Source organism: Talpa occidentalis, unplaced genomic scaffold (assembly GCF_014898055.3).
Source record: "Talpa occidentalis isolate TD23 unplaced genomic scaffold, MPIMG_talOcc4v2.1 talOcc4.3, whole genome shotgun sequence".
Lineage (NCBI taxonomy): Eukaryota > Metazoa > Chordata > Mammalia > Eulipotyphla > Talpidae > Talpa > Talpa occidentalis.
The window spans coordinates 130,356,452-130,380,107 of NW_023603184.1; the positions used below are offsets into that span (position 1 = coordinate 130,356,452).

General features: G+C 39.3%; 1 protein-coding gene across 2 annotated transcripts in view; it reads left to right on the plus strand.

Annotated features, from left to right (window-relative positions):
- The window catches only part of UNC80 (unc-80 homolog, NALCN channel complex subunit), a 184,253-nt gene that overhangs the window by 151,010 nt on the left and 9,587 nt on the right, over positions 1-23,656 (plus strand). The window contains exons 52-61 of one of the 2 annotated variants that reach the window (XM_037523962.2): positions 4,442-4,642; positions 6,827-6,950; positions 7,905-8,030; positions 9,513-9,636; positions 10,367-10,573; positions 14,405-14,589; positions 15,154-15,319; positions 17,333-17,512; positions 20,578-20,716; positions 22,665-22,721. In XM_037523962.2, coding sequence (XP_037379859.1) covers positions 4,442-4,642; positions 6,827-6,950; positions 7,905-8,030; positions 9,513-9,636; positions 10,367-10,573; positions 14,405-14,589; positions 15,154-15,319; positions 17,333-17,512; positions 20,578-20,716; positions 22,665-22,721 — 1,509 coding nt within the window. The remainder of the gene's footprint in view (positions 1-4,441; positions 4,643-6,826; positions 6,951-7,904; positions 8,031-9,512; positions 9,637-10,366; positions 10,574-14,404; positions 14,590-15,153; positions 15,320-17,332; positions 17,513-20,577; positions 20,717-22,664; positions 22,722-23,656) is intronic. The other variant, XM_037523964.2, reaches the window with a different exon arrangement.

Consider the following 23,656-nt stretch of genomic DNA (forward strand, 5'->3'; position numbering starts at 1 on the left):
GGGGGGGGGGAGAAAAAGAGGATGTCATGATGATTTAATTACTGTCCTATTATTGACCTTTTGGATCTCCTTAAGGTATCTTGGAGCAGGGGGCATGAGTCAGAGAGGCCTGGAGCTCCCTCTTGAGGTCAAACCCTATTAGAGATTAAAGGAGCTATAGTGCAAATGCCTTAGCTCAGCGCCTGGCACAGACCTACAGTTCATTAGATGCAAATGTAAAGGAGAATGATTCAAATACTATGCTAGGCACTGGGTATATAAGGCAAATTCCTGGTCCTCAACTTAATCACAGTCCAATACAGGAGCCATATTTAAGAAAAAATCTGTACTGTGGTATTTCAAGTACTATCTATACATATTGTGTGTGTTCATGTATTTATCATGTGCCAAAGGATTGAAGCAACTTAGAAACTTAGATGATACAAAGAAAGAAGATACAAATTAGAAGGTCAAAATAATGTGAGAAATGAGTGGGAAGGCAGTGATATTTATGATAAGATTAACACAGGAAATTGATAGGATTTTATTATATTAGATACTATTTATGAACCATGATTTGACTTTGAGATTCTTAATTAACAAAAAAAAAAAAAAAAGGGAAAATTGGGCCTCCTTGGTGGCGCAAGGGGTTAAGACGCAACCTATGAAGCTATCTGCAGCCACTACAGTATGAGTTCAATCCCTGGCCAGGGAGCTACCCACATGGTGCAGGAGACCTCTCCTGACTCACCCGCTGCTCCCCTTAGCAGTGTATTTCTACAGTATGAGTTCAATCCCTGGCCAGGGAGCTACCCACATGGTGCAGGAGACCTCTCCTGACTCACCCACTGCTCCCCTTAGCAGTGTATTTCTGTCGATCTGCCTGTTCTGTTCCCCACTCTGTCTCTGGTGAATCCTCTCACCCTCCCGCACCTCTGGCCTGTACCCAAGTTCTTGTATGCATAAATAAATAAATCTTTTTTAAAAAAGAGAAAATTATTGATAACGAAATCCAAATGTCAGCAAGATAAGAAGCTAGTTTTATGATAAAACACTGCATGTTTTAAAATTCAAATATGAAGCAACGTCTTCTGGATGGTGATGGTCCAGAGTAACGTATGAATGACATCCTCAACAATGTCTCCTTAGTGAATAAAGTGCCAGTTTCCAGGAGAGTTGAGTGCTATTGTTTCCGACACTGGAAAGCGCGGCACAGCCCAATTCAGCAAGAGCAAACGATCTAGAGCCAGGATGATGTCATTCAACAGCACAGCTATGACATGGACTGAATCCATGGGAAGGTAGACAGAGCGACCAGGGAATATTTAGACTATATGATCTCTATTTGTGCAATTTCTCGCAGCTTTTGATAAAAACGGACCTGCCATGATGTCTGGCCAAACAGAGATATTCTGTGTTGCTGAGTAGTGTTAGATCCCTATAATCTGACCCTACATCAGACAAAGGGTATAATTAAGGTTTTCTTGTATAATTGATGTACATTTGGTTATTTGTAGAAGTCAGAAATAAACATAAATTTTGGAATTGTGGGTATATTGGCAGTATTTAAAGTGGTAAGAATAGATAGAATCACTTATAGTTAATAAAAATAAGAGAAATGAGATGATAAAAAAAGACAGAAGAGATATTTGCAAGTATCCGATTCAAACCAAAGAGCTAAGAAGATGCACTGAGACCATCTGTATTCCTGCATTTGCAGAATGTATGGTTGACTGCAGGCCTCTTAGGGAAAATATTCTTGATTAGATGGAGTCTGCCTTAAGGAAATTTATTGTCTCATTTGCTCCCCCCAGAGCTGCTAAAGCAGAAGAAGAGGAATTCTGCAGATTCTCCGTCTATATGTCTCTCTCCACCTCTTTCTAACTTTCTCCATCTCTTTCATTGTCTCTCTTCCTCACAATGGGAATGTCTCTTATGTTTTCAGTGAGGAAGAGACATAGGGATGTTTTTTACCAAAATATTGTTCATGTGATAGTAAAGACTACAGTGAAGGAAATTTTTGCTTCATTTTGTAACATGACTGGGCATTGGAGAAATTCAAGTAGTAATTGCAAAATCCTAATCTCATCTTAACCCTACATTTCACTACCAGTCACGTTAAATATTGGGGCAGGGGTATGGATTAATGCCACCAGAGACTTAATCAGCAAAATCCAGAGTGGAGGAAGCATTACAACACAAACAGCTAATTTCTTTCATCAAATAAATTTGGAGACATCAGAAATGAGCTGAAAAAGGGGAAACCTATTCTTTAGAAGTCCTAAGAGATATATCAACCAATTGAAATTTCACCTTACTTTATCCAGATTTGTTTTCAATTTTTATTAAAAAATTGAGAGTATGGGGATTGTAAAAACAAGATAGTTGCTTTTTTACTTATTTTATTTTGTATTGAAGTAACATTGCATTATAATATTACGTAAGTTTCAGGTGTCTGTCACTAGAAATACACATTAAGTCTACCACTAAAAGTTGAATTCTACCCTTCATCATAAAATTGACCTCTTTAACCAAGCAATTATTTTCAATTGGTAACTGTCATACTGTATTGTGGTTAATTTTTTTGAGTCCTTAACATAGGGATACATATACTGAAATATGAGTGAATAAAATTATGATATTTGTCATTTACCTCAAAATAGCCTAGGGTGGGGTGAAGGGGAAGTAACTAGGGGTATAAATGAAGCAAGAGTAGCCAAGAGTTAATAACTGTTGAATATGGGTGATGGGTACATGGAAGGTTCATTATATACTTCCTTCTCTACCTTTGTATATGTTGAAAAGTTTCCAAAATTAAATTAGTCAGGAGTGCACAGATGTTTGGGCCCTACCTTTGGAGAGTCTCATTCTTTAAGTCTTAGGTGGAAACTGGGAAATGATCATTTTAATTACTGCTTTCAGCTGTCCATTTTAATGTCAGAGGAGTTATTAAGAGGTCTGACCTGTATGACCTGGCTACCTATAGGCATATACTGGTGTCCTTCAACCCTGAGATTCTACTGAGACGATCATCCTCATGAGTTTACCAAGGCAAACTTGGGTCAAAAAAAAAAATAGAGACATTTATTTCTAATGTTCTTTTATCTGGAACCTCCTCCTGTTATGTAGTAGCAGTCCCAGTGGAGAATTGAGTTAGGGGCTTAAAAAGGTGGAGGGAACTCAAACCGAAGCCATCCAGGCAGTCTAACTCAGTCAACAGGATCTTTCACCCCAACTGTCCTCCCCTTTCCCAGTAGGAACTGAAATTCTCAGTGTGAAATCACTGCACAATGGGGAGTGCAAACACATGTGAAACTCTGGCAGCCTGGGCACATGCCAACAACTCAGAAAATAGAGAATTAGCCTAGAAGAGATGGAGTCTGTGCTCTCTACACATTCTGGGCTCTCATTTTCCCTCATTAGTACTTTTCTAAATTTTTCCAAGGTTAGTTTCAAAAACATAAAGTTAACAATCAGTAAATTGATCTGTTTTGCTAAATTATTACCTGGCAAAGACACCTTTATACATCTATAGGTAGCCAGGTTCCACAGGTTGTACCTCTCACTAACTCCTCTGATATTAAAAAAGCAACTGAAAGTAGTAATTAAAATCATCATTTCTCAGTTTCTACCTAATAAAAAATAAGGACTTGCAAGGGTAGGGGCCCAAACATCTGTGCCCTCTAACATTTTGGAAACTTTCAAACAGATACAAAGGTGGAAAGGAAGGTATATTTCTGAAAGGCTAGAATCCAACTCTAATCTGATCTACTTAAGCTTTATAGATATACTAAAATTTCCACCAAATGTTTAATTTCTAATGGAAAGAATAAAGTAGAGCAGGAGGATCTGCATATCAGGACAAAAGAGGCAGTGACTTTGAGGGATAGAATTGGAAATGAGTTTGAACACTTCAATAACAACCAATACCACTTTTTTCGGGGTGTCTTTGATGCTGACTATGGGCAATGAACAAGGCTATGAAGCCATGAAGCTTATTTGGACAACTGATGTTAGTGATTTTATTGTAAATTAAAGTTTAGTTTCCGTTTTATACACACATACATGTATACGTATATCTGTAGATGTGTGTGTATACATATCTCTCTGTGTGTATATACATATACCAAATGTGTGTATGCATAGGTGTGTGTGCATCTTTGTGTAAAATATAGCTGTCCTCAAAATGATGTTCTCTAGGTATGTTTGACCTACCCTTAAACTCTCAGTTTTAGTTTCCTCATCAGATCCTACTTATGCTCACCCGCTAGAATACTCTTGGGTTCTCTGTTAATATGCATGTGTTTGGTGCTTGCAAGAGGAGCTGGCGGGTGGAAGATGTTGGGAAAATGTTCTTAGTTCAGGGAGTTGGTGTGCTGGATGGAGGGTCATTAGCATGATGCTGTGTAGGAAAATCCCCTTTGTGGCATTCTAAACTTACTCTCTTTTTAAAACAACATAGGTTGGCAGAAATTGCACACTCACTTCTGAAGCTGGCACCATACGATACCCAGACAATGGAGAGCCGTGGGCTCCGGCGCTACATCATGGAGATGCTACCCATTACAGACTGGACGGCCGAGGCAGTGAGGCCAGCCCTTATCCTCATTTTAAAGAGATTGGATAGAATGTTCAACAAAATTCATAAGATGCCTACTTTGAGGTGAGAAGGCCTCCTGTCAGATGTTGATATTGCAAGCCTCCAAGTTAGGGTTTGTCATATTTTGAGGTGGTGGATCAATCTGGACTTGAAAGCTTTCTGTTGGTGTATGAGCATAGCTAATCAGGTATATGAATATGTAGGTAGCAAGGGCTACCCTTGGAGGAAGCAACATTTTTTACAAGTGTATTTGTTTATTCTGAAAAATCTATGCATTTCTTAGTTGCCACATTCTTACTTGACACATAAGAAATTCAATGAATATTCTTCAATTCCTTTTGAAACAGGGCAGGCTATTCCTTAGAAATAAAAAACTGAGGAGGGAAGGAAAATTAATTTGTTCAAAAAATGCTATTTTCCTGTATTCAGTATAGTATTTTAGGTACCAATTAAGAGAAATGCCAAGCTTTATGATAACTAACCAAGCAGCAGCTTAAAATAACACGAGATTAATAACAAATATGTTATTTTCACTTTTTTACTTAATTCATTAGTCCCACTTTGAGCATTAATCCCACTTTGTCTCTGCTCAGTCACCTGCACTACCCATTGGAAGCTTCCCAGTGAGCCTGTGATGCCTCTGAGCCGATCTATCTGGAGATCTGAGCTCACTGTGGAGACCTGTAGTCATAGTGAGTGTAGCATAGAGAGTCCAATTGAGAAATATCAATAAACATACTAATTTGTAAATTTCAAGGCTGGGTTACTGAGAACATTTTCTGTCCTTTGAAACTAAACCCCAAATCAATGTGAATCTTACCCAAGAATGTGTTGCATTCAGTGTTGAATTTGTCAGCACTTCTCCAGGGGTTAGCCTGTGTTCTCATTTGATATTTACAATATCAAATTCAGCATTTGCTGAATTTACAAAAAAGAGATAGATTTCATTCTGATAATTGCCAATTTGTTCCTATCCCCTTTAAAGCCAGGATGACAAATGCCTCTACATTGTTTCAATGTTAGTTGTTTCAGTGACATGATGGCTTGCCCTTAAAGTGCCCCTATTTCCTATAGTGCCCCCCATGGAACATTTTTTCCCATTGGCAATGGCCAGCCAGGGTCTTATAAGTCTTACAAGAGTGTGTCACCAAAATAAATTCTTAAGTGACTTTGTATCTAAAGATGTTAAGCGTATCCTTAGGCTGACTCATTTGTCTGATAATTATACCCTCTATAAAGAACATCATCTTTCCTAAAGTAGGTTTTTGAATCAATGTGTAGACTTGGTCAATTGTAGGCAGTTTTCTTGGGGTGCATGTTGTGAATTGGGGTTGCCTTGAGTGTAATTCTTCAGGTAATCTCAATTCAACAAGAGGTATGTGGACTGGACTTGAGTTACTTGGGCATCAGTTATGTCAATATATCTTCATTTATGAAAATCCTCATTTTATCACTTCAGAGACTTCATTTTGGTAGGAAGTATACATTGGACTAGTTGAGTTATGCATAACTACTTGATTATTTTTAGGATAATATTTGGAATAGTGTTATCAGTGAAGCTCAATCTATCTATTTGGGAGGCACAAGCATCAGTCTTTCAATACTGAGGCCATTGCTTTTATTTAGACTAGGTTGACTTTTATTACAGAAAATATCATATTCATCTAACCAGGTTATATACACCACTATTTATACTACCATAGAAAGTAGCTCAAAATATCATCAGGAGGACAACAAAGAACACTTTTGAAATAGTCTATTTTCTTCTAATGTGATCTTTTGGGCAGGAGTTAAGCCATATGTGGTCTGGTATAAAAGCTAATGAGATCAACTAGAGTCTGATAAATAGATTTCAGAAATGCAGGCTAGGGTAAGAATAGTTTTATTGAAAATAATTACCCCTACGATTGGTTTCCTAAAATGGTAGTCTTGTACCCTCTCTCATGCAAAAACCAGAGAACTTAAAATGAAACCCGTTCATCATCTCTGTTTTTTCTTCAATAGATTTTGTCTCATTAGTCGAGTGGGGCAGGAGTGCCTCTGCCACGTTTTCAGTATCTTCTTCCCTTCCCAGTGTGCTCTGTGCTTTTGGAACAACATGGGTAATCTTCATCCCGTGTGAAGCACTTTGTTGTCTCAGACACCCGTCCTGTCTTAGATGGTGTCAGAATCACTGTCTCATTCACTTGTTTCAGACTGTCTCCAGAAGGGAGCCAAGCTGCTAATGGCTCCTATATTGTATTCCAGGCGACAGGTTGAGTGGGAGCCTGCCAGCAATTTGATTGAAGGGGTTTGTTTGACACTTCAGAGGCAGCCAATCATATCCTTCCTGCCTCACCTTAGGTCACTGATCAATGTCTGTGTCAATCTGGTGAGTAGCCAAGTGGCAATCTTATGAAACTTTGCAAAATTTAACTCTGCTATTGACTTCTCTGAATTGAAGATTTACAGGTCAACCACTTTGTGCCCCTACCTTCCCATGAAAGCCGACGGCTCAGGTGACACTGAAAATAGTGAGGTACATTTCAAGGTGGTGCGTGGGGAGATACAGGGGCCATCCCCACAGGTGGGATTTTGATGTGCTGCTTCCCACGCACTACTTTGACAATTCACCTCTTAAGTTGCGCTGAGAGTTGAGGGCTGCCAGTTGGAGAGTGGGGTGGTGGAGACTGCAATTAATTGGCTAGAAGCCAGGTAGTCGGGTGTGGAGGAGTTTAAAATGCCAAAAGGATTTTTTTATTTTATAGTGCAAAATGACACTACGAGTTGGCCAGTCTAGGATTTATGTGAAGAAAAAAAAATTTTTATCATTTACGTAATATCTAGAGTCTGGTCCTGACAAGGTTTTGTACAATGTGGAAACCATGTTAAAGCATTGCATTGAATAGGATCTGCTGCTTAACTAGTTGAGCAATAGATCTGTAGCTGGAATGCCTAGTGCAAATAAAGCTGTTGCCATCACCATTGTCCTCAGTATTTGCTCCATCAAAGAATGTTGACTGCATTCCTTTGAATCCACAAGTAAGTATGTTCAGTCTCCTAATTAGAATAGTTTTTGGCTCATCTCTCATTATTTACATAGTTAGCTATATACAACATTCTACAAAACCTTGACTGAATCCAGTGTAATATTCGATCTGACTCCAGATATTACATGCCTTCAGAAGAAGGCAACAAGAATAGATTGAAAAGTAACATGCCCAACCTTCAAATTACGATTACTATTATTATCATTATTATTATTACTATTGAATGAGACTCCCATTCTATGGTTGCATGAAATTGCAATAGTCAAGGCTGGTCATGTGCTCTGTTTGTATTTCAGGTGATGGGAGTGGTAGGACCTTCCAGTGTTGCTGATGGATTACCCCTTCTTCATCTCAGCCCTTATCTCTCACCACCTCTGCCCTTCAGCACAGCTGTTGTCCGGCTTGTAGCATTGCAGATACAGGTGTGACTGCGTTACCTGTTTGTCACGCTCATTAAGTTGCTGGTTGAGGCACCAAATCATGGTGGTCTCTTTTCTTTTTCTGCAAAGGCTGGGCAAAATCTGTGAAACAAAAGTCTAAACATCTCCAAACTTTTATAGGTTTGGAGCTTCAGCCCTGAGCTTGGCCCTAAGTTGTGCTTCTGTAATTCTTCTTGAGATCTCAAAAATAGCAGAGTCATTTAGTTATGCCACAAACTTAGGAACCATGTCGGTCATTTGCAATGTGTGCAAATACTTTGGGAAAATAAGGTTTCACATAATCAGCTCACAATTGTTAATTAAAAGAGGCAATAATATTCAAGGTCTGGTTTTAAATTATTTGCAGAACAAATTGCAATATAAAATTCTTTCCAATGTTAATACTAGACTTTGAATATCTTAATTTTCTTTAATGATTGTGGGTTGAATATCGTGGGTGCCTTTTTTTAATATTTTGCCTGTCGTTTTCTTTCTTAAATAATCATTGCGAGTATAAAAAGTACAGTATACCAATTCCCCTGCCTATTTCTGTGTGTCACCAAATTTTAGATTGGTGAATCATCAGAAAGCTCTGTGACTAGCAAAAAATATGCAATCCATGTAAATAAATAATGGACTCATCCATCGTTTGACAACCAAGGTTGAAGATCCATCATCCAGAGAATGGTTAGATGATAGAACGAAGATTAAGAAGCCCTAAGACAAGCATGCAAGGGGGATATATTTTAATAACCTGTGTACAGAGATCATTTATTTCTTTCTCTAGTGCTTATTGCTTTCTAGCTTGGAGAAGGCCTTATGCAGCAGTCAAAGGACTTTTATTTTATATTTTAAAAGATTTTTCTTTATTTATTTTTGTGTAGAAGATCTGGGGTATAGGCCAGAGGTGGGGGTGGTAAGTGGATTCATCAGAGACAGAGTGGGGAGCAAAGCAAGTGGATTTACTGAAATACACTGCTAGGGGAGCAGCAGGCAAAACAGGAGAGGTCTGCTGTGCCACATGTGGGTCAGCTCCCTGGCAAGGATCCAGCTCAGGCAGTCACTGTGATAGAGCTGAGACTTAACCCCTAGGCTACCAGGAAGGCCCCTCAAAGGACTTTTAAATGACTCCCAGATGGAGCAGGTGGAACTTTCTTCCTTTTCTTGTCTCTCAAATAATTTATGGTGGACACATCGTGAAAATGAATGAGGAAAAGAGGTTGTTTTTGTGCTAGACCATGCAAATTATAATATGTCCTTTAATATCCAAGATGTTACTGTCTTTTAGGTATGTAGCTCTCAATTATGTCAAGCAAATGGTAAAGTACCAGTTTTGAGTGAAACTTGCAAGCTGCCCAGGTAACAAATCAAATCATAGTTTACAGGAGCAGCCAGCAGGGAGTCACCGTTTCCATTCTGCTGTGTAAAACATTCTGAGTGGGTGTGGGGGTCAATTAATCTTTTTTTTCTATCATTGCTGCACAGGCTTTAAAAGAAGATTTCCCCTTAAGCCATGTGATCTCCCCATTCACCAACCAAGAGCGAAGGGAGGGGATGCTTTTAAATCTGCTCATCCCATTTGTGCTCACAGTAGGATCTGGAAGCAAAGGTCTGATTAATTTAACTAAAGGAAATTTATCATTGTTGTTGTGTTTTCTTAAAAGTCAGGCTGTTGTTCTTTTTCTTTTCTCCATGAAGGCCATCACTGAAGTCAATCTGAATAATTTAAACAGGATAAACTTAGGAAGTCAACTTTTTCTTTCTTTGCAGTTTACCTACTCTGGGTCCAGAATTTCTCTGCTCTACTTCCTAGACAATACATCCTAATTAAAACCATTTCAGTGTGCCAAAGTCAGGAGAACATTGTTTCAATTAAGAAAATGGTGTTAATTAAAGTTCAGTATGATGAGGATTGATCATTGAATGGGTTTTAAAAACCTACTGCCAGGTTTAGCATAAATCCTGCCACAGTCATTCAATTCCAGCATATTTTCATTATTTTTCTTTCTTGGGGGATTTTTCCTTTAGGAAAAGTTTGTCTCGAATGTAAGGACAGTACATTATAAGTGTGTGAGCAGAAAAAAAGAAAGCAGATTGAAATGGTAAGCGGGAGATTTGGCTAAGAACATGATCCCTGGGGTGCCAGCTTCAGAGAAAACACCCAGGTACAAGGAACACTTGCTGTCCATAGGAGAAACTGTACTCGGTGGGAAAGCACCCGCATTTCTAGGGTGTTCTAGTTTGGCACTGAAAAGAGAGCTGAATTTGTTTGTGTCTAATGTGCAAAGTCTTCCTTGCGACTTTTCTCTCTGCTTCCCTTTCCAAACTCTGTCCCTCAGATAGCCCATGGCTGGAGCAGCCTGAGGTGCAGCTCCTGCTGCAGACAGTTATTAACGTGCTTCTGCCACCTCGGATCATCAGCACGTCCAGGAGCAAGAACTTCATGTTGGAGAGCTCCCCCGCCCACTGCTCTACCCCTGGGGATGCTGGGAAAGACTTGCGTAGGGAAGGGCTGGCAGAGTCCACCAGCCAAGCTGCATACTTGGGTGGGTATTCTTCCTCTCTCCATGTCCACACATGTGCATGTGGATGTATATGATACACATATGTACTACTTAGCTATGTTCTACCTTGACTCAAAAAACATTTTCAAAGGCCTTGATCCAGACAGTAGGTAAAGAAGCCGCTTGAACAAATAAAAATCATCTGCCTTGCCAAAGGGCCCGGTTTCCTTCTGTAAACATATTCCAAAAAAGGAAGTACTTTCATATCTGTGATGTCTAAATTATTTGGTGGTTTTCATAAGAGTGTTTGGGCTTGTAAGGAAGGTGTCTGCAGTAAGAATTCTTCCTCGCTGATTAAGTACAAGATTGCTCATGAGGTTGTCATGGCAAGCTGTTATCAGATACAGGCTTTGTGGTGTACAAGAACATCCATTGCCCAACATACGGCATGCTGCCTGTCACCTGCCAGAATGGAACCCCTGGAGCATGGCAGGCCACAGCCTGTGACGCAAGACTTGGTGGCCTTGCAGAAGGTTATGTCCAACTGTTTTTCCCCTTACAAGTTTATCTTCTTTTTAAAAGATTTGTTTTATTTATTTATGCATACAAGAGCTGGGGGTGTAGGTCAGAGTGGCAGGGGGTGAGAGGATTCACCAGAGACAGAGTGGGGAGCAGAACAGTTGGATTGACTGAAATACACTGCTGAGGGGAGCAGCGGGTGAGACAGGAGAGGTCTGCTGCACTATGTGGGTAGCTCCCTGGCTAGGGATCACTCCTGCTGCAGTTGCTGCAGATAACTTCACAGTGCTGAGACTTATCCCCTTGCATCACTAGGGACAAGTTTATCTTTAACTCTCCAGATGTTCATTCCAGCTAGACCACTCAAAGACTGGTCGCCTTATTCTTCCGTAGCTTACCTGTTCTCTTTCCTCCCTCACCTCCTACTTTCCCTTCACCCTATCCTTGCCATATGCAGTCCTGAATACTGCAAAGCCAATCTTGCTCCTGAATGAATTAAGCTGGGGGGAAAAGACCACTCTTCTCATAGCACTGAGAATAAAGATCACTGGCAGCAGGAAATCTAAAAAAAGAGAAAGTTGATAGAATCTTGCCTGATGTTTGTCTATTCACCAGAGCAGATATTGATAGGAAGTATAATATGAACATGCATACCCAAGTAAAAAGGTCCTTAGAGTTTGGAGTGGGGGTGTGGGACAGTATTTGGACTGCATTATAAAGGCTTAATTTGAAAATGATGTGATTGACAGTGAGGATGAAAAAAACCTACCCCCATGGGGTTGAGTTGCCTGAGGCATGAAAAAATCTATTCAAATAAAATCTAGATGCTGACAAAGAGCCCCGCAAAAGGTTTGGGGCTGCATAGAGGATGATGGAGGAAGAGGGCTTCACATGTAAGATGAGGATAAGAGAAAACACTTGATGAGTACATATTTTTAGTTCTCCCCACTTTCTACCTTTTTAATGAGGAAGGATATTTTGGTTACTTGACCAGACTACTGGACCTCTATTTCCAATTTATTTTCACATTGATTTCAAGCATCTACTAAGCTAAGCAGTGTTTATAGCCTCATCACATTGAATCTTTATACTTTAAAGAAATGTTCTTATTTTAAGGGTAAAAACTCTAAGGCCCAGAAAGGTTGAGTCACTAAGCAAAAGTCACACAATCGGTAAATGGCAGAGCCAAATTTCAAATTCAAGTCTTGTGATACCACTAATATGTAGTATATAGAGTAACTAAACCAAGAGTCAGGTAAAGACAAGTTCAAAAACCATCCCTTCCTAGCTGACTCCAGAATGGAAGCATCCAGAGGAGGGAGGCGGGGGAAGGGGTAGAACAAAGAAGGAAGGAAGCACCTTGGATGTGGACTATACGTGATTTGGTGGTGGGTGCACCTGCGTGGCAATACCTGATGAATAGATCCAAATATTACCTCAATTAAAAGTTAGTTAATTAAAAGCAACTGAAACCAAGTCATGTGACATCAGAGTCACTGCTTTTAAGCCCTTTGCTGAATTGCTTGTGTATTGGGCTGATGGAAGTGAGGATGGAAAGCAAAATGGCGGAAACCCAAAGAAGACCAACAGGCATATAGCAGTAGAAATCTCAGGATCAGGCTAAGGAAAGAGGAGTATTGCTTTCTGTTGTTTTGTTTGTTTGTATGTTCTTTCAGTTGAGAGGAAGGAATTGCTGCGAATGATTGCTATGAAAAATGAGTTTTAAGGACCTCCCTGGTGGCGCAGCAGTTGAGCGCTGGGTTGCGAAGCTGCCCGCAGCCTCTGCAGCACTGGTTTGATCCCCGGCCACCGGGCGAGGGTCCCACATGGCCCGCAGACCTCTCCTGCTGCACCTGCTGCTCCCCTCAGCAGTGTACTTCATCAGTCTGCCTGTTCTGCTCCCTGCTCTGGCTCTGGTGAATTCTCTCACCCTCCTGCGCTTCTGACTATATCCAGTGCTTGTATAAATAAATAAATTAATTTTAAAAAAATCAAAAAATGAGCTTAAAAAATATCAAGAAAAAAAAGAAAAATGAGTTTTAAGGAGAAAGATGGATAAGGAAAGAACTTACAACATCTGTGTGTTATATGGCATAGTCCTGGTGATGGTAAAAGTATAAGTGAATGTGGAAGGTTTTAGGGACTTGGATTTCTGCATGTCCTTTAAGACACAAAGATGGGGGCCTCCCTGGTGGTGCAAGGGGTTAAGACACAACCTAAGAAGCTGTCCGCAGCCACTGCAGCCTGAGTTCCATCCCCGGCTAGGGAGCTACTCACATGGCGCAGCAGACCTCTCTGTCTCGCCTGCTGTTCCCCTCAGCAGTGTATTTCAGTAGGGCTGCCTGTTCTACTCCCCACTCTGTCTCTGATGAATCCTCTCACCCCCCCCACACCTCTGGCCTACACCCCAGTTCTTGTATGCCAAAACAAAATAAATCTTTAACAAAAAATGACACAAAGATGGGTCTTGAGACATTGATCGAGAAGGTCCAGGATCCCCTGACTGACCCAAAGTGTGGATTGAGCTGGGTGGCAGTAGAAGCTCCCACGATAATCTCTCTGACATGTTCACAATATTCCAGTTTGTTCTGAGACATTGGGAAATCTGCTTCCTGAAAGATAAGTCAATCTTGTGCCCTTCCATCCAGTGCAAGGTAAATGGAGACAGGACTACCAGAATCTGAGAAAGATACCGTGAAAGAAATCCAACAGGAATAGACATGACCTGCAGTATGGAGAGAGAGTGGAGAGGGAGGGTTAGAGTTGTTTAATCTGGAAGGATAACCTCAAGCACATACACTGGCTGCCTCTGGGGAACAGTTTGGGGGGGTTTGGGAAGGGAAGGATTTTTTTTTTAATTTTGTTCATTTCTTTATGGCTTAATTTTACTTTTAATAACAAGAAGATATTATTTCTATGCTTAAAAGAAAAAATATTTTTAAACGCCCATATTTTAGCTTAGGTGAATGATATACTGGTATTACCTTAAAGCCACTATGAAAAACTTTCTGAACGCAGGAAATATTAGCCACACATGATATTTACAACACATTTCCCTATCAATTCCATGAGCTGCTTTGCTCTGTCCTTTCCAAAATAGTAATTAATTGCATTCAAGAAAGATATTTGTGTTCTCCTAATCAGAATCACATTATCTTTGCTATACACATTTGTATCTTGATGTCACAACTCTCACTCAGAAACACATGTAAGTTATTTGAAAGAAGGAGAAAGTTTACAAATTTTGAAAATGTTCTAATGCATAAAGGTTGTGGAGATAGGAAGCTGGATGTGGGAGGGCTTCCTCCTACTGCAATGTAATGCAACTCACTTTTCTTTTTTCCTGGCGTGAAGCTTTGAAGGTGATTCTCGTCTGCTTTGAGAGGCAGCTGGGAAGCCAGTGGTACTGGCTGAGCCTTCAGGTGAAGGAGATGGCACTGCGGAAGGTGGGAGGCCTGGCCCTGTGGGACTTTCTGGACTTCATCGTGCGAACCCGAATCCCCATCTTTGTGCTCTTACGCCCTTTCATCCAATGCAAGGTGTGGTTTGAGCATCTCCTCCAGCAATTAAGGCAGATATAGCAGGAGGGTTTATGGGATTCACTGTAGAGCTAGTTAGTAGGACAGTTAATGTGCTTGATGAGAAAACCTCCCCAAAAGTGTACCCCGCAGGATCACATTTCATGTAGAAGTATCTTCACAGTTAGAGCTTGAGAGAGTCTGTAAAATCTTGGTCTGTCCCACTTAGCAATCCGCATCTCCCTGCCAAAAAAAGTTTGACCCAAAGAGATGTTTCAGAAAATGTTCTCCTTTATTCCATGCATAAATAAGACCTAACTTCAAATAAGCATATTGGGAGAGTTAATGTATTTTTCCTTTGAAACCCTCAGTGTTTACTCATTCTTTCATTCTTATAATGCCCTGATTTCCTGGGGCAGTTACTCAAAGGCAATGTATTGATCAAGAACCTCTGACATGAAATACTGTTCTAAGAACTTCATCTACCTCCCCTTATTTCATCACAACCAACGTGAAGTAGGTACAACAATTAGCCTGTTTTCAGGTGGAAAATTGAGGACCTGAGAATCTATGCCTGCCTTTCAGCTTCTGGCCCAGCCAGCAGAGAATCATGAAGAGCTCTCTGCCCGACAACACATAGCCGACCAACTGGAGCGGCGCTTCATCCCACGCCCTCTGTGTAAGAGCTCCCTCATCGCCGAGTTCAACAGCGAATTGAAAATTCTCAAAGAGGCAGTTCACAGCGGATCAGGTGAGTCTGCACGGGATCTTTAGAAGTTGGTGGATTAGTGGAACTCACACCATACAAGGAATGCCCCTGTCCTGGTCCCCACAGTATACATGATGGGTTAGCCATACTGGTGCACCACAGGATTTGACAATGTCATCAGTGACAACAAAACAAAAATCAAGAGGGTGTCATAGGAATTTATTTTACTCCTTTTCTAAGTGTTTCTTTCAGTCATTACTTCAGTAGCCAAGCTTTTATGGTCTAGTATGGGAGTGAGGTCAGAACTTGCGTGAAAGAAATCACAGGAAAGGTGGATTTATTGAAATACTCTACAAGGGAGCAGGGGACAAGATGGGAGATAAACTTCCACACAGGAGGTAGGATTTGAGGCTCTCTTTTATGAAATTATGTTTTCTGATTTTCTTATATGGGGAGCCAGTTTGCACCAATTATGCGCTGCGATGACTGTTTGACACACAACATGTCCTGGACCTGCATTTCTTGAGCTGGGCTGTTTGTTCTGGTCATGGGGGCCAGACTTATGGCCTGAATACCATGGCAACCTTATCAATTCCCTTATCTATGCAAGCCTCCCAAACTTGCCTGCTGGACAAGGAATGGGACTTAGTTTTTAACCTTATTAAATGATACCCTGACATTTGTTGAATTTTAACTGAGAGAAAATGTATTCAAATTCTTATCTTAATGTCCTTATTGAGCATGAGAAGTTATGTTTATTGAGCATCTACTATATATATATTATTTCATAGCTGCTACTTCATTTAATCCACACAAAGCATCCTCTGCATGCTTCTGCAAAGAGTATAATTAAAAGTTCCCTTAGCAAATGAGGATACTGAGATTCAATCATGCATAAACTTCCAAGACAGTGAGAATAGTGAGGGATTAAAGCATGTCTGGATGATGGATTACAAAGCTTTTATCTGTTCACAAGTTGAAGGGAGAAGTCTGAATTAAAGTTGGCAGGTTAGGCATTACGTTCTTTATATAAGTCAAAAGATTTTCTTCAGCAATACACTATTTTGTACAACTATATTAAGAGCAGATTACTAAGGAAGAAAAATAAATCATTATCTGCCATTAGAGGGCAGTAATCACCCATAAGTAAAATACATGTGGTAGAGGGGGAGGTTTCTTTCTAAAACTTGTATTATTGTTTGCAGTGTATTAAAGAGAAAAAAAAAATGACAGGTACAACGTTGGTGGAATCTACTCAGTGCCATTCAAATATTTTGCTTTATAAAATGATATTGATTTTACAAGTTCTAATTTCCAGAAAAGGAGATTGTGAACATATTTTGATTATGTATTCTAATTTTGATTGTGAGATTCCTATCAGATAATGTACTTATTACTTCTGTATGCCTGTGCCAGGTAATAAAAGCTGCCAAGTTAGAAACTTGTTCAACCAAACAGTTTAGGTCAACATTAATTTGCATGCTACTAGCCTTGGAAAACAAAATGGAAAAGCTATGAGAGAGGAGGAACATCAAAGCATTTTACATAGCTAGAAATGCTAAACTCCCACAAGGCAACTATCCAATCCTAAGTACATCAGCAGTCTTCTTTCCTTTAAACAACATTCTTCCTTCTGCTTGCTACTTTGTCTAAAGATCATTTATCTGGGGCACACTATTAAACTATCCTTTCCTTTGAAAATACAAGTGGGAGGCAGTTGAACAAATATTTGTTTCTTTCAAGATCCTCACCAAGGGGCCTCCCTGCTGGCACAAGGGGTTAAGTCTCAGCACTATGAAGCAATCCTCAGCCACTGCAGCACAAGTTTGATCCCCTGCAGGGAACTAACTCACATGGCACAGAAGACCTCTCCTGTCTCATGTCTGCAGCTCCCCTCAGCAGTGGATTTCAATAGATCTACCTGTTCTGCTCCCCACTTTGACTCTGGTGAATCTTCTCACCACCCCCACCAACTTCTGGCCTACATCCCAGCTCTTTAGGAAAAAAAAAAAAAAGACCCTCACCGTGGATCTCCTCTTTTCTCTAACCCCCTAGCCTACCAGGGGAAGACCTCCATCAGTACTGTGGGCACCTCCACCTCTGCCTACCGCCTGAGCCTGGCCACCATGTCCCGTTCCAACACTGGCACGGGCACTGTCTGGGAGCAGGACAGTGAGCCCTCCCAGCAGGCTTCACAGGATACCCTGAGTCGCACTGATGAAGAAGATGAGGAAAGTAAGTCACCCCCAAAAATCAGGGGTGTGGGCAACATAGCTTGGCCAGGCAAATGAGGGCTTGGGAAAGATTTCTGTTCTTCTGACTTTTTCCACTTCTGATCCCCTGGTCATTTTTACAGAAAGAATTCAAAATGGAACTGTGACAGATTCCATGATTTCTACTGCCTGTTCTTACAAATTCTTTGATACCTTTAGTTGTTTAGAAAGAATTCAAACAATAAAAGTAATTTTGTGGTGACACCTAATTTTCTTTGAGCTTATAAATTGCATTAATTCTCATTTAAGCTGTGGATAAGTAACTAAGGGAAGCCTCAATCCTCTTTTCCAGAACATTTTGCTTAGATAGTTCCTCAGTATTTCCATGAGCCACCCATCTCCTGTCAAGGAAGAGTGAGAGATGATGACAAGGCTAGTCAGCTACACCAACTAATATACCGGCTAGCTATTTCTGAGGGAATGCAATCCAAACTTGAGTTGAGTGTCCCCATTGACTGAAGTAGACCAGGAGATTTTAAGATGCCTGCTTATGATTTGGTGACAGGAAATGAAGGAAAATCCAGTCAAGAATATACTTTATAAAAAAAAAAAAAGAATATACTTTATACTTAAGTCCACTAGTAGATTTTAAAAGTAAAAGGTAAAGGTTTCCTTTAAATACCATGGTCATTTAATGGGGATTTTTAATTGTATTATTTTATTAAAGACACTGATATAAAATTTATAAAAGTATGCTTTCAATGTCTTATGAATTAGAGCAAAACTAGAACCTTTCTATACCACACCAAACAAAAAGCCTTCCTCTGAGCTAAATTAAATAGAGGAAGTAGGAGTTGAATTTAGAATTTTAATTACTAAGATGAATGAAAGTATTTTATTTTATTTTATTTATTTTTTTTTTAATCTTAAATTTTATTTTTATATTCCCCCATACAATTGCAAACGCCCCATTCTGACCCCAATCCTTCCCCTCCCGCCCCCCACCCCCCAAAAAGTGTCTCTGGTTCATAGTTTTTTGTTGATTTTGATTTTCACTTGAATGAAAGTATTTTAATATCCTACTGCAATTGGATATCCAGAAGAGAGCACAAAATAAATGCTTTGTTAAAAAACATCTCAGTAACATTTCAGATTTAGTTTCAGGATTAATAAAATAAGAGCCATATTGCTGTCCACCTGCAGACATACTTGTTTCTAACTTACCCTGGTCGTAGAAGTGCTCCTAAAATTGTAATCATGGATCTTGAAAAATCTTGACCAAGAAAACAAAATGAAAGAGACAAAGATCAGCAGTTTAAATATTTATTAAATCCTAGTGATAGTTCAGAATTACTTAAAGTAATATCTATTTTCCTTAAAGACTTGCAGTAGTCTCTCCCAGGCATGTTTTAATGATAGGAAATGATCCCACCTATCTTTTGTGAGACTAAGTATATTTTGCAGGTAAGGTATGAGTAGGTAGATGACCTACTCAGTAGGAAAGGGCTAAGGAAGACAAGTAGAGAGACAGAGATATCGTTGACCATGAGCCAAGACTCATAAACAAACAAACAAAGTGTGCAGTTTTGGCTAATAGCTCTGTTCTCAGACATCCCAACCATCCTAATGAAAACAGAGCTGCTAGCAGACTTTGTAGTATGTTTGTGATGTGACTGTGAATTAATTTGTACTGGGTGGGGAGTGAAAGTTAGATGGTTGACTGCTTTAGATTAAACTGTTTCCCATTCAGTCGTTAAACGTATATTAAAACCTAGCAGGAACAGGAAAATATGAGAAAGATATATTCTTCGCCTCTAAGATCTTTGACATATAGTCTTATAGAGGAGAAGACATTTTTAATAAAGAACACTTAACAAAAGAATAAATCACATACAGTGTTAAAAATCAATGTTACCCCAATAAAAAATTCAAGTAATTAAAATAATTAAAAGTGTGTTAATTTAAAATTTTTAATTTATTCAGTATCTTACATAGTAATTAATGTTTTTTTTCAGAATATTAATTGCGATGTACTACTGGAATAAAAAAATAATAGTTACCAGACATCTAAAAAAAAAAATTGAATGATTGGAAGGCAGCACATGATTTACCATCAAACAAATACTGAGCGAGTATTAAGTGATATATGAGTTTGAAGGGGGAAAAGGAGTAGTAGGAAATTGGGGGACCTGGAAAAAGCCTCTGTAGAAATGGCTTGCTTGGATCTGCCACTATTTTCATGATGTTAAGTCACATTAGTTTATTCTTTTCTCTGTGACCACACCAAAAAAGAAAATATCATTCATGTCAACTTCAAGTTACTCATTATACAGCAAATTAAAATTTCTAGCAATTTTATTTTCAGTCTTTTGGTTTAAGATAAGTTTCATTAAACAAAATAAAGGAACAGACAAAACTAAACTAAAACAACATTAGTTCACTTAGATGTGAGCTCACCTGTTCACAAGTACTGTGCTAATGTTTATTTTCAAACGGTTTGAAACACAATTTTCCACTCTGTGGAGAAAACAAAATGGCAAAGTAAAATTCTCAATTTGGGTTAAAATAAATGTTTGTTTCTGAACTCAATAGGTTTTTAAAATATTTTTCCTAAAATATCTGAAATAATCTTTCCCTAAGTGGTCTAAAAATCACTAAATATACTGCATGTAGTTTTTGAAAGTCAAATATACTTGACTCATGAAATAACAAAGTCCCTTACTGAACTATTCCTGGAATGTCTGACAATTTATAGGCCAGCTTTTCTGAGATCTCTGGTGTCCAGGCGCTCTTTGGCTTTTATAAATAATCTACTTGTAAAAATGAACAAGAAGTTCACATTTATTCATGAAGGCTATTCAGGAGTAGAGACTTGTGGACATGAATAATTATTATATGTCTCTTTGTACAGATTAACAAGTGAGACCACTGAGGTTTTATTCTGCATCTGTACATAGGGGTGAATGGTAATTAAGCTTTAGAGCCTGCCTTCAGGTTGTATTCAAGCCAAAGATGAGACCAAGGACAGTTTGGATTTTCTGATCAATGTCGTAGTTCCATAGTAATTCCATTCCTTTGCCCCTTCAGATGACTCAGTAAGCATGCCCAGTGTGGTAAGTGAACAAGAAGCTTACCTCCTGAGTGCCATTGGAAGGAGGCGGTTCTCCAGCCACGTCTCCAGCATGTCTGCACCTCAGGCTGAGGTGGGCATGTTACCCAGCCAAAGGTAAAGAGCCATGGATGTCTTATATTCTGCACTTGGGGGCAAAGGTAGAAATTTTGAAAATTGACTTCTGTTACACTGAAGTTGTTGAAAGAGATACAATCATACTTTTTAAAGTAAACCATCCAACAAAGGACTTTTCAACTGAGGTCAGGCAGGCAACAGTTTGTAGTGTTATCTAAGGACTGTAGATGGGATTCTGATTTCTAATACAAGAACTGTTGTCCATAGATAGGTATGTGATCTTCCTTTTGGAATACATTCTTATATTTCAGATATATCATTAACTACACTAAGAATGAGTACCTGGCAAATAAATAGGACTAGCTTGATGTATTTGGGAAAACTTAGACTTCTGGTATGTCATCAGAATTTGTTGGCTGCAACAATGCTTAATCAAATAGAAAAATATCTATGTCTCTTTATGTGACTGTGGGCAGGTCACTTAAAAGGAACCCACAAAATCCCCCTTTGGAAATGAGGAGGTTGGTTCTAATGATCTTTAACCTCCCACCTATAGTTCTATGGTTCCATGACTAACTCCTTTAAAATAATGTAGGTATTCTCTGCCCTCTAGGAATATACATACAAAAAACTTTTATGATACATAAATCATAATATATAAAATGATCTGATATGAGTCAAACATTATTTCAGAGTGAAAACGACAATTTCACTTCAGTAACTGAATCATTTCAAAGAGTTCTTTAGCTAGTTTCTTCCTAATACCTATAGATTCACTGTGGCATACTTTATACAAGGAAAATATCAAAAATCAGGACATATTCTAGTGTTCATATAAAAACCAGTTTATGTACAGAAATACTCTGTGCCCAAATCTTTTAGCAAGCACTTCATGAACTATGTGGATGAAATTAAATGTATGCAATAGAGTCTAACTTTGGAGACCATCAAATATAGGGGGAAATGATAAAAGATGATTAGTAAGAAAATCATCTTCTTGTAAGGAAAACAGTATTTTAGGCCTATTTAGTTATGGCAAAAATTGATAATATATAAGAATTAATGTGCATCAGGAAAAGGGAGCTTCTTTCTAGGGACAGAGAGTTTTTTACAGTGCATGATTAGGTAAACCTAGATTTTTGGGGACAGACACTTCAATTTCCAAATGATTTAGTTCCATCCAACTTAACAAGTGTTTATTGGGTGTCTCATGGGTGCTTGGCTCAATGCGAGGCACTGAAGAAAAGAGAGACAAGGTATGACTTTCTGTTCATAAATCTCCAAATTAGCTGCATCTGAATAAATCAATAAACAATTTAATTATTCTTCCACCAACCTGACAGATTTCTTCTTTTGACGTTTACAATTCAGTCACTAAAGGATGGAGTAAGGAGGTAAACTCAAGCTCCATGAGAATTCTTCAGGGTTATCTTCTTTCCACTGTTTACTGACATTTTCATTGCAAAAACGAGCAGGAGAAGTTGGGTTCTTTCTTTGTTTTTCTTAGTGGCATCCATTCCAAGAGTTTGGTTGTGGCCGTTCTTGGTAAGTGGTTTCTGTGTGATCATGTCACCACACATAAGAAAGAAGCAGGGTCCTGGTCAATGAAACATCACATACATAAAACAGACTTAAAATAATAACCACCCAGCCAACTGGTCCATCTTCTACAGAGTCGTTGTGCAATGCATTTCAGAGCTCATGTGTCCATTTAGAGCTCATTTTAAATCCCAACTCTTGACCAATAAGTAGATCACTCCTCTGAGAGTCGTACCCATCCAAAGTCCTTCCTCCCCCATTGCCTTGAGTCCTATGTCTTGACAAACCCAGCACAAGGTGAAATGGTTGACTGTCTCCTTTTCCTTCCTTGTTCTGTTAAATTTATTTTTGGTTCTCAGAAGCAGAAAACTGCATGCCTTTTTTCTTTTTCTTTTATTTGTTTGCATTTTCTTTCCCTAAATGCTTCATCTCCCTACCCCTCCTGCAGTGAACCTAATGTCCTCGATGACTCCCAGGGCCTGGCCGCCGAGGGCAGCCTCTCTAGGTACAGTGTCAACGCTACCTGTCTTTTGGTGTCTGTGCTGGGAAACTAGCTGTTCCCTGTCTCCTCTGTCTCTCTGTCTCTCTGTCTCCTCTCGCCCCATTTGATATCTATTTCCATTCCTTCCCCTTTGTTGCTCATGAACACACAAGCCTGGAAGTCAAAGGTGTAGTCTCCTTTCTTTTCAGCTTCAGAGCTTAATTACAAATGGTCTAAAATGCTTACTAAAAAAAAGTCTGTGGAGTTCTTTTATGTGATTATCCCATGGACATCCAAGAAGTTGGATAAACCAAATGTTAAGTTTATCCCATCTAATCCTCCCCCATCCACACATTGATATTCCTTAAGAATTGTTTTGTACAAACCTTTTAATACAAACTTGCACCATCAGGAAGCCCCTCATTAACTCAAAACAGGTCTTTGAGCTAATACCATGCATGGTAAGAAAACAACGATGCAATAAATAAGAGCAGCAATGTCGACACAATTTAGATAATTCCCTCTCTTAGAGGCAAGCTGTGTGGCAAGCTATTACAGTACCTTGTTCAAAGAGTATTTCTATAAAGAATGTCTGTCACAGCACAAAGATGACTCCGAGACATGATCATATCAGACACAAACATTTCTTGATAAGAGAATCTGACCATGCAAACAACATAATATCACAGCTACTGGTTTAAAGCTTCAGAAAGGGTGACTGCACCTTTAACACTCAGATAAACCACGTCAAACATTCCTAATCTTGTGCTTGATTCACACCTCTCAACTAATCCTCATTAGGGGTAATGCTTCTTGTACATTCTAAGAGTGCTTTTGTTCCATCTCAAGAGAAAACATTCCCTTCCAGGTTTTGTAGTGAGTACAATATTCCGTGTTTATTGCTTTATTACAAAGATGAGGAAATGTTGAGAGGCCGTTCCTGTGAAAGGTTGTCTTTT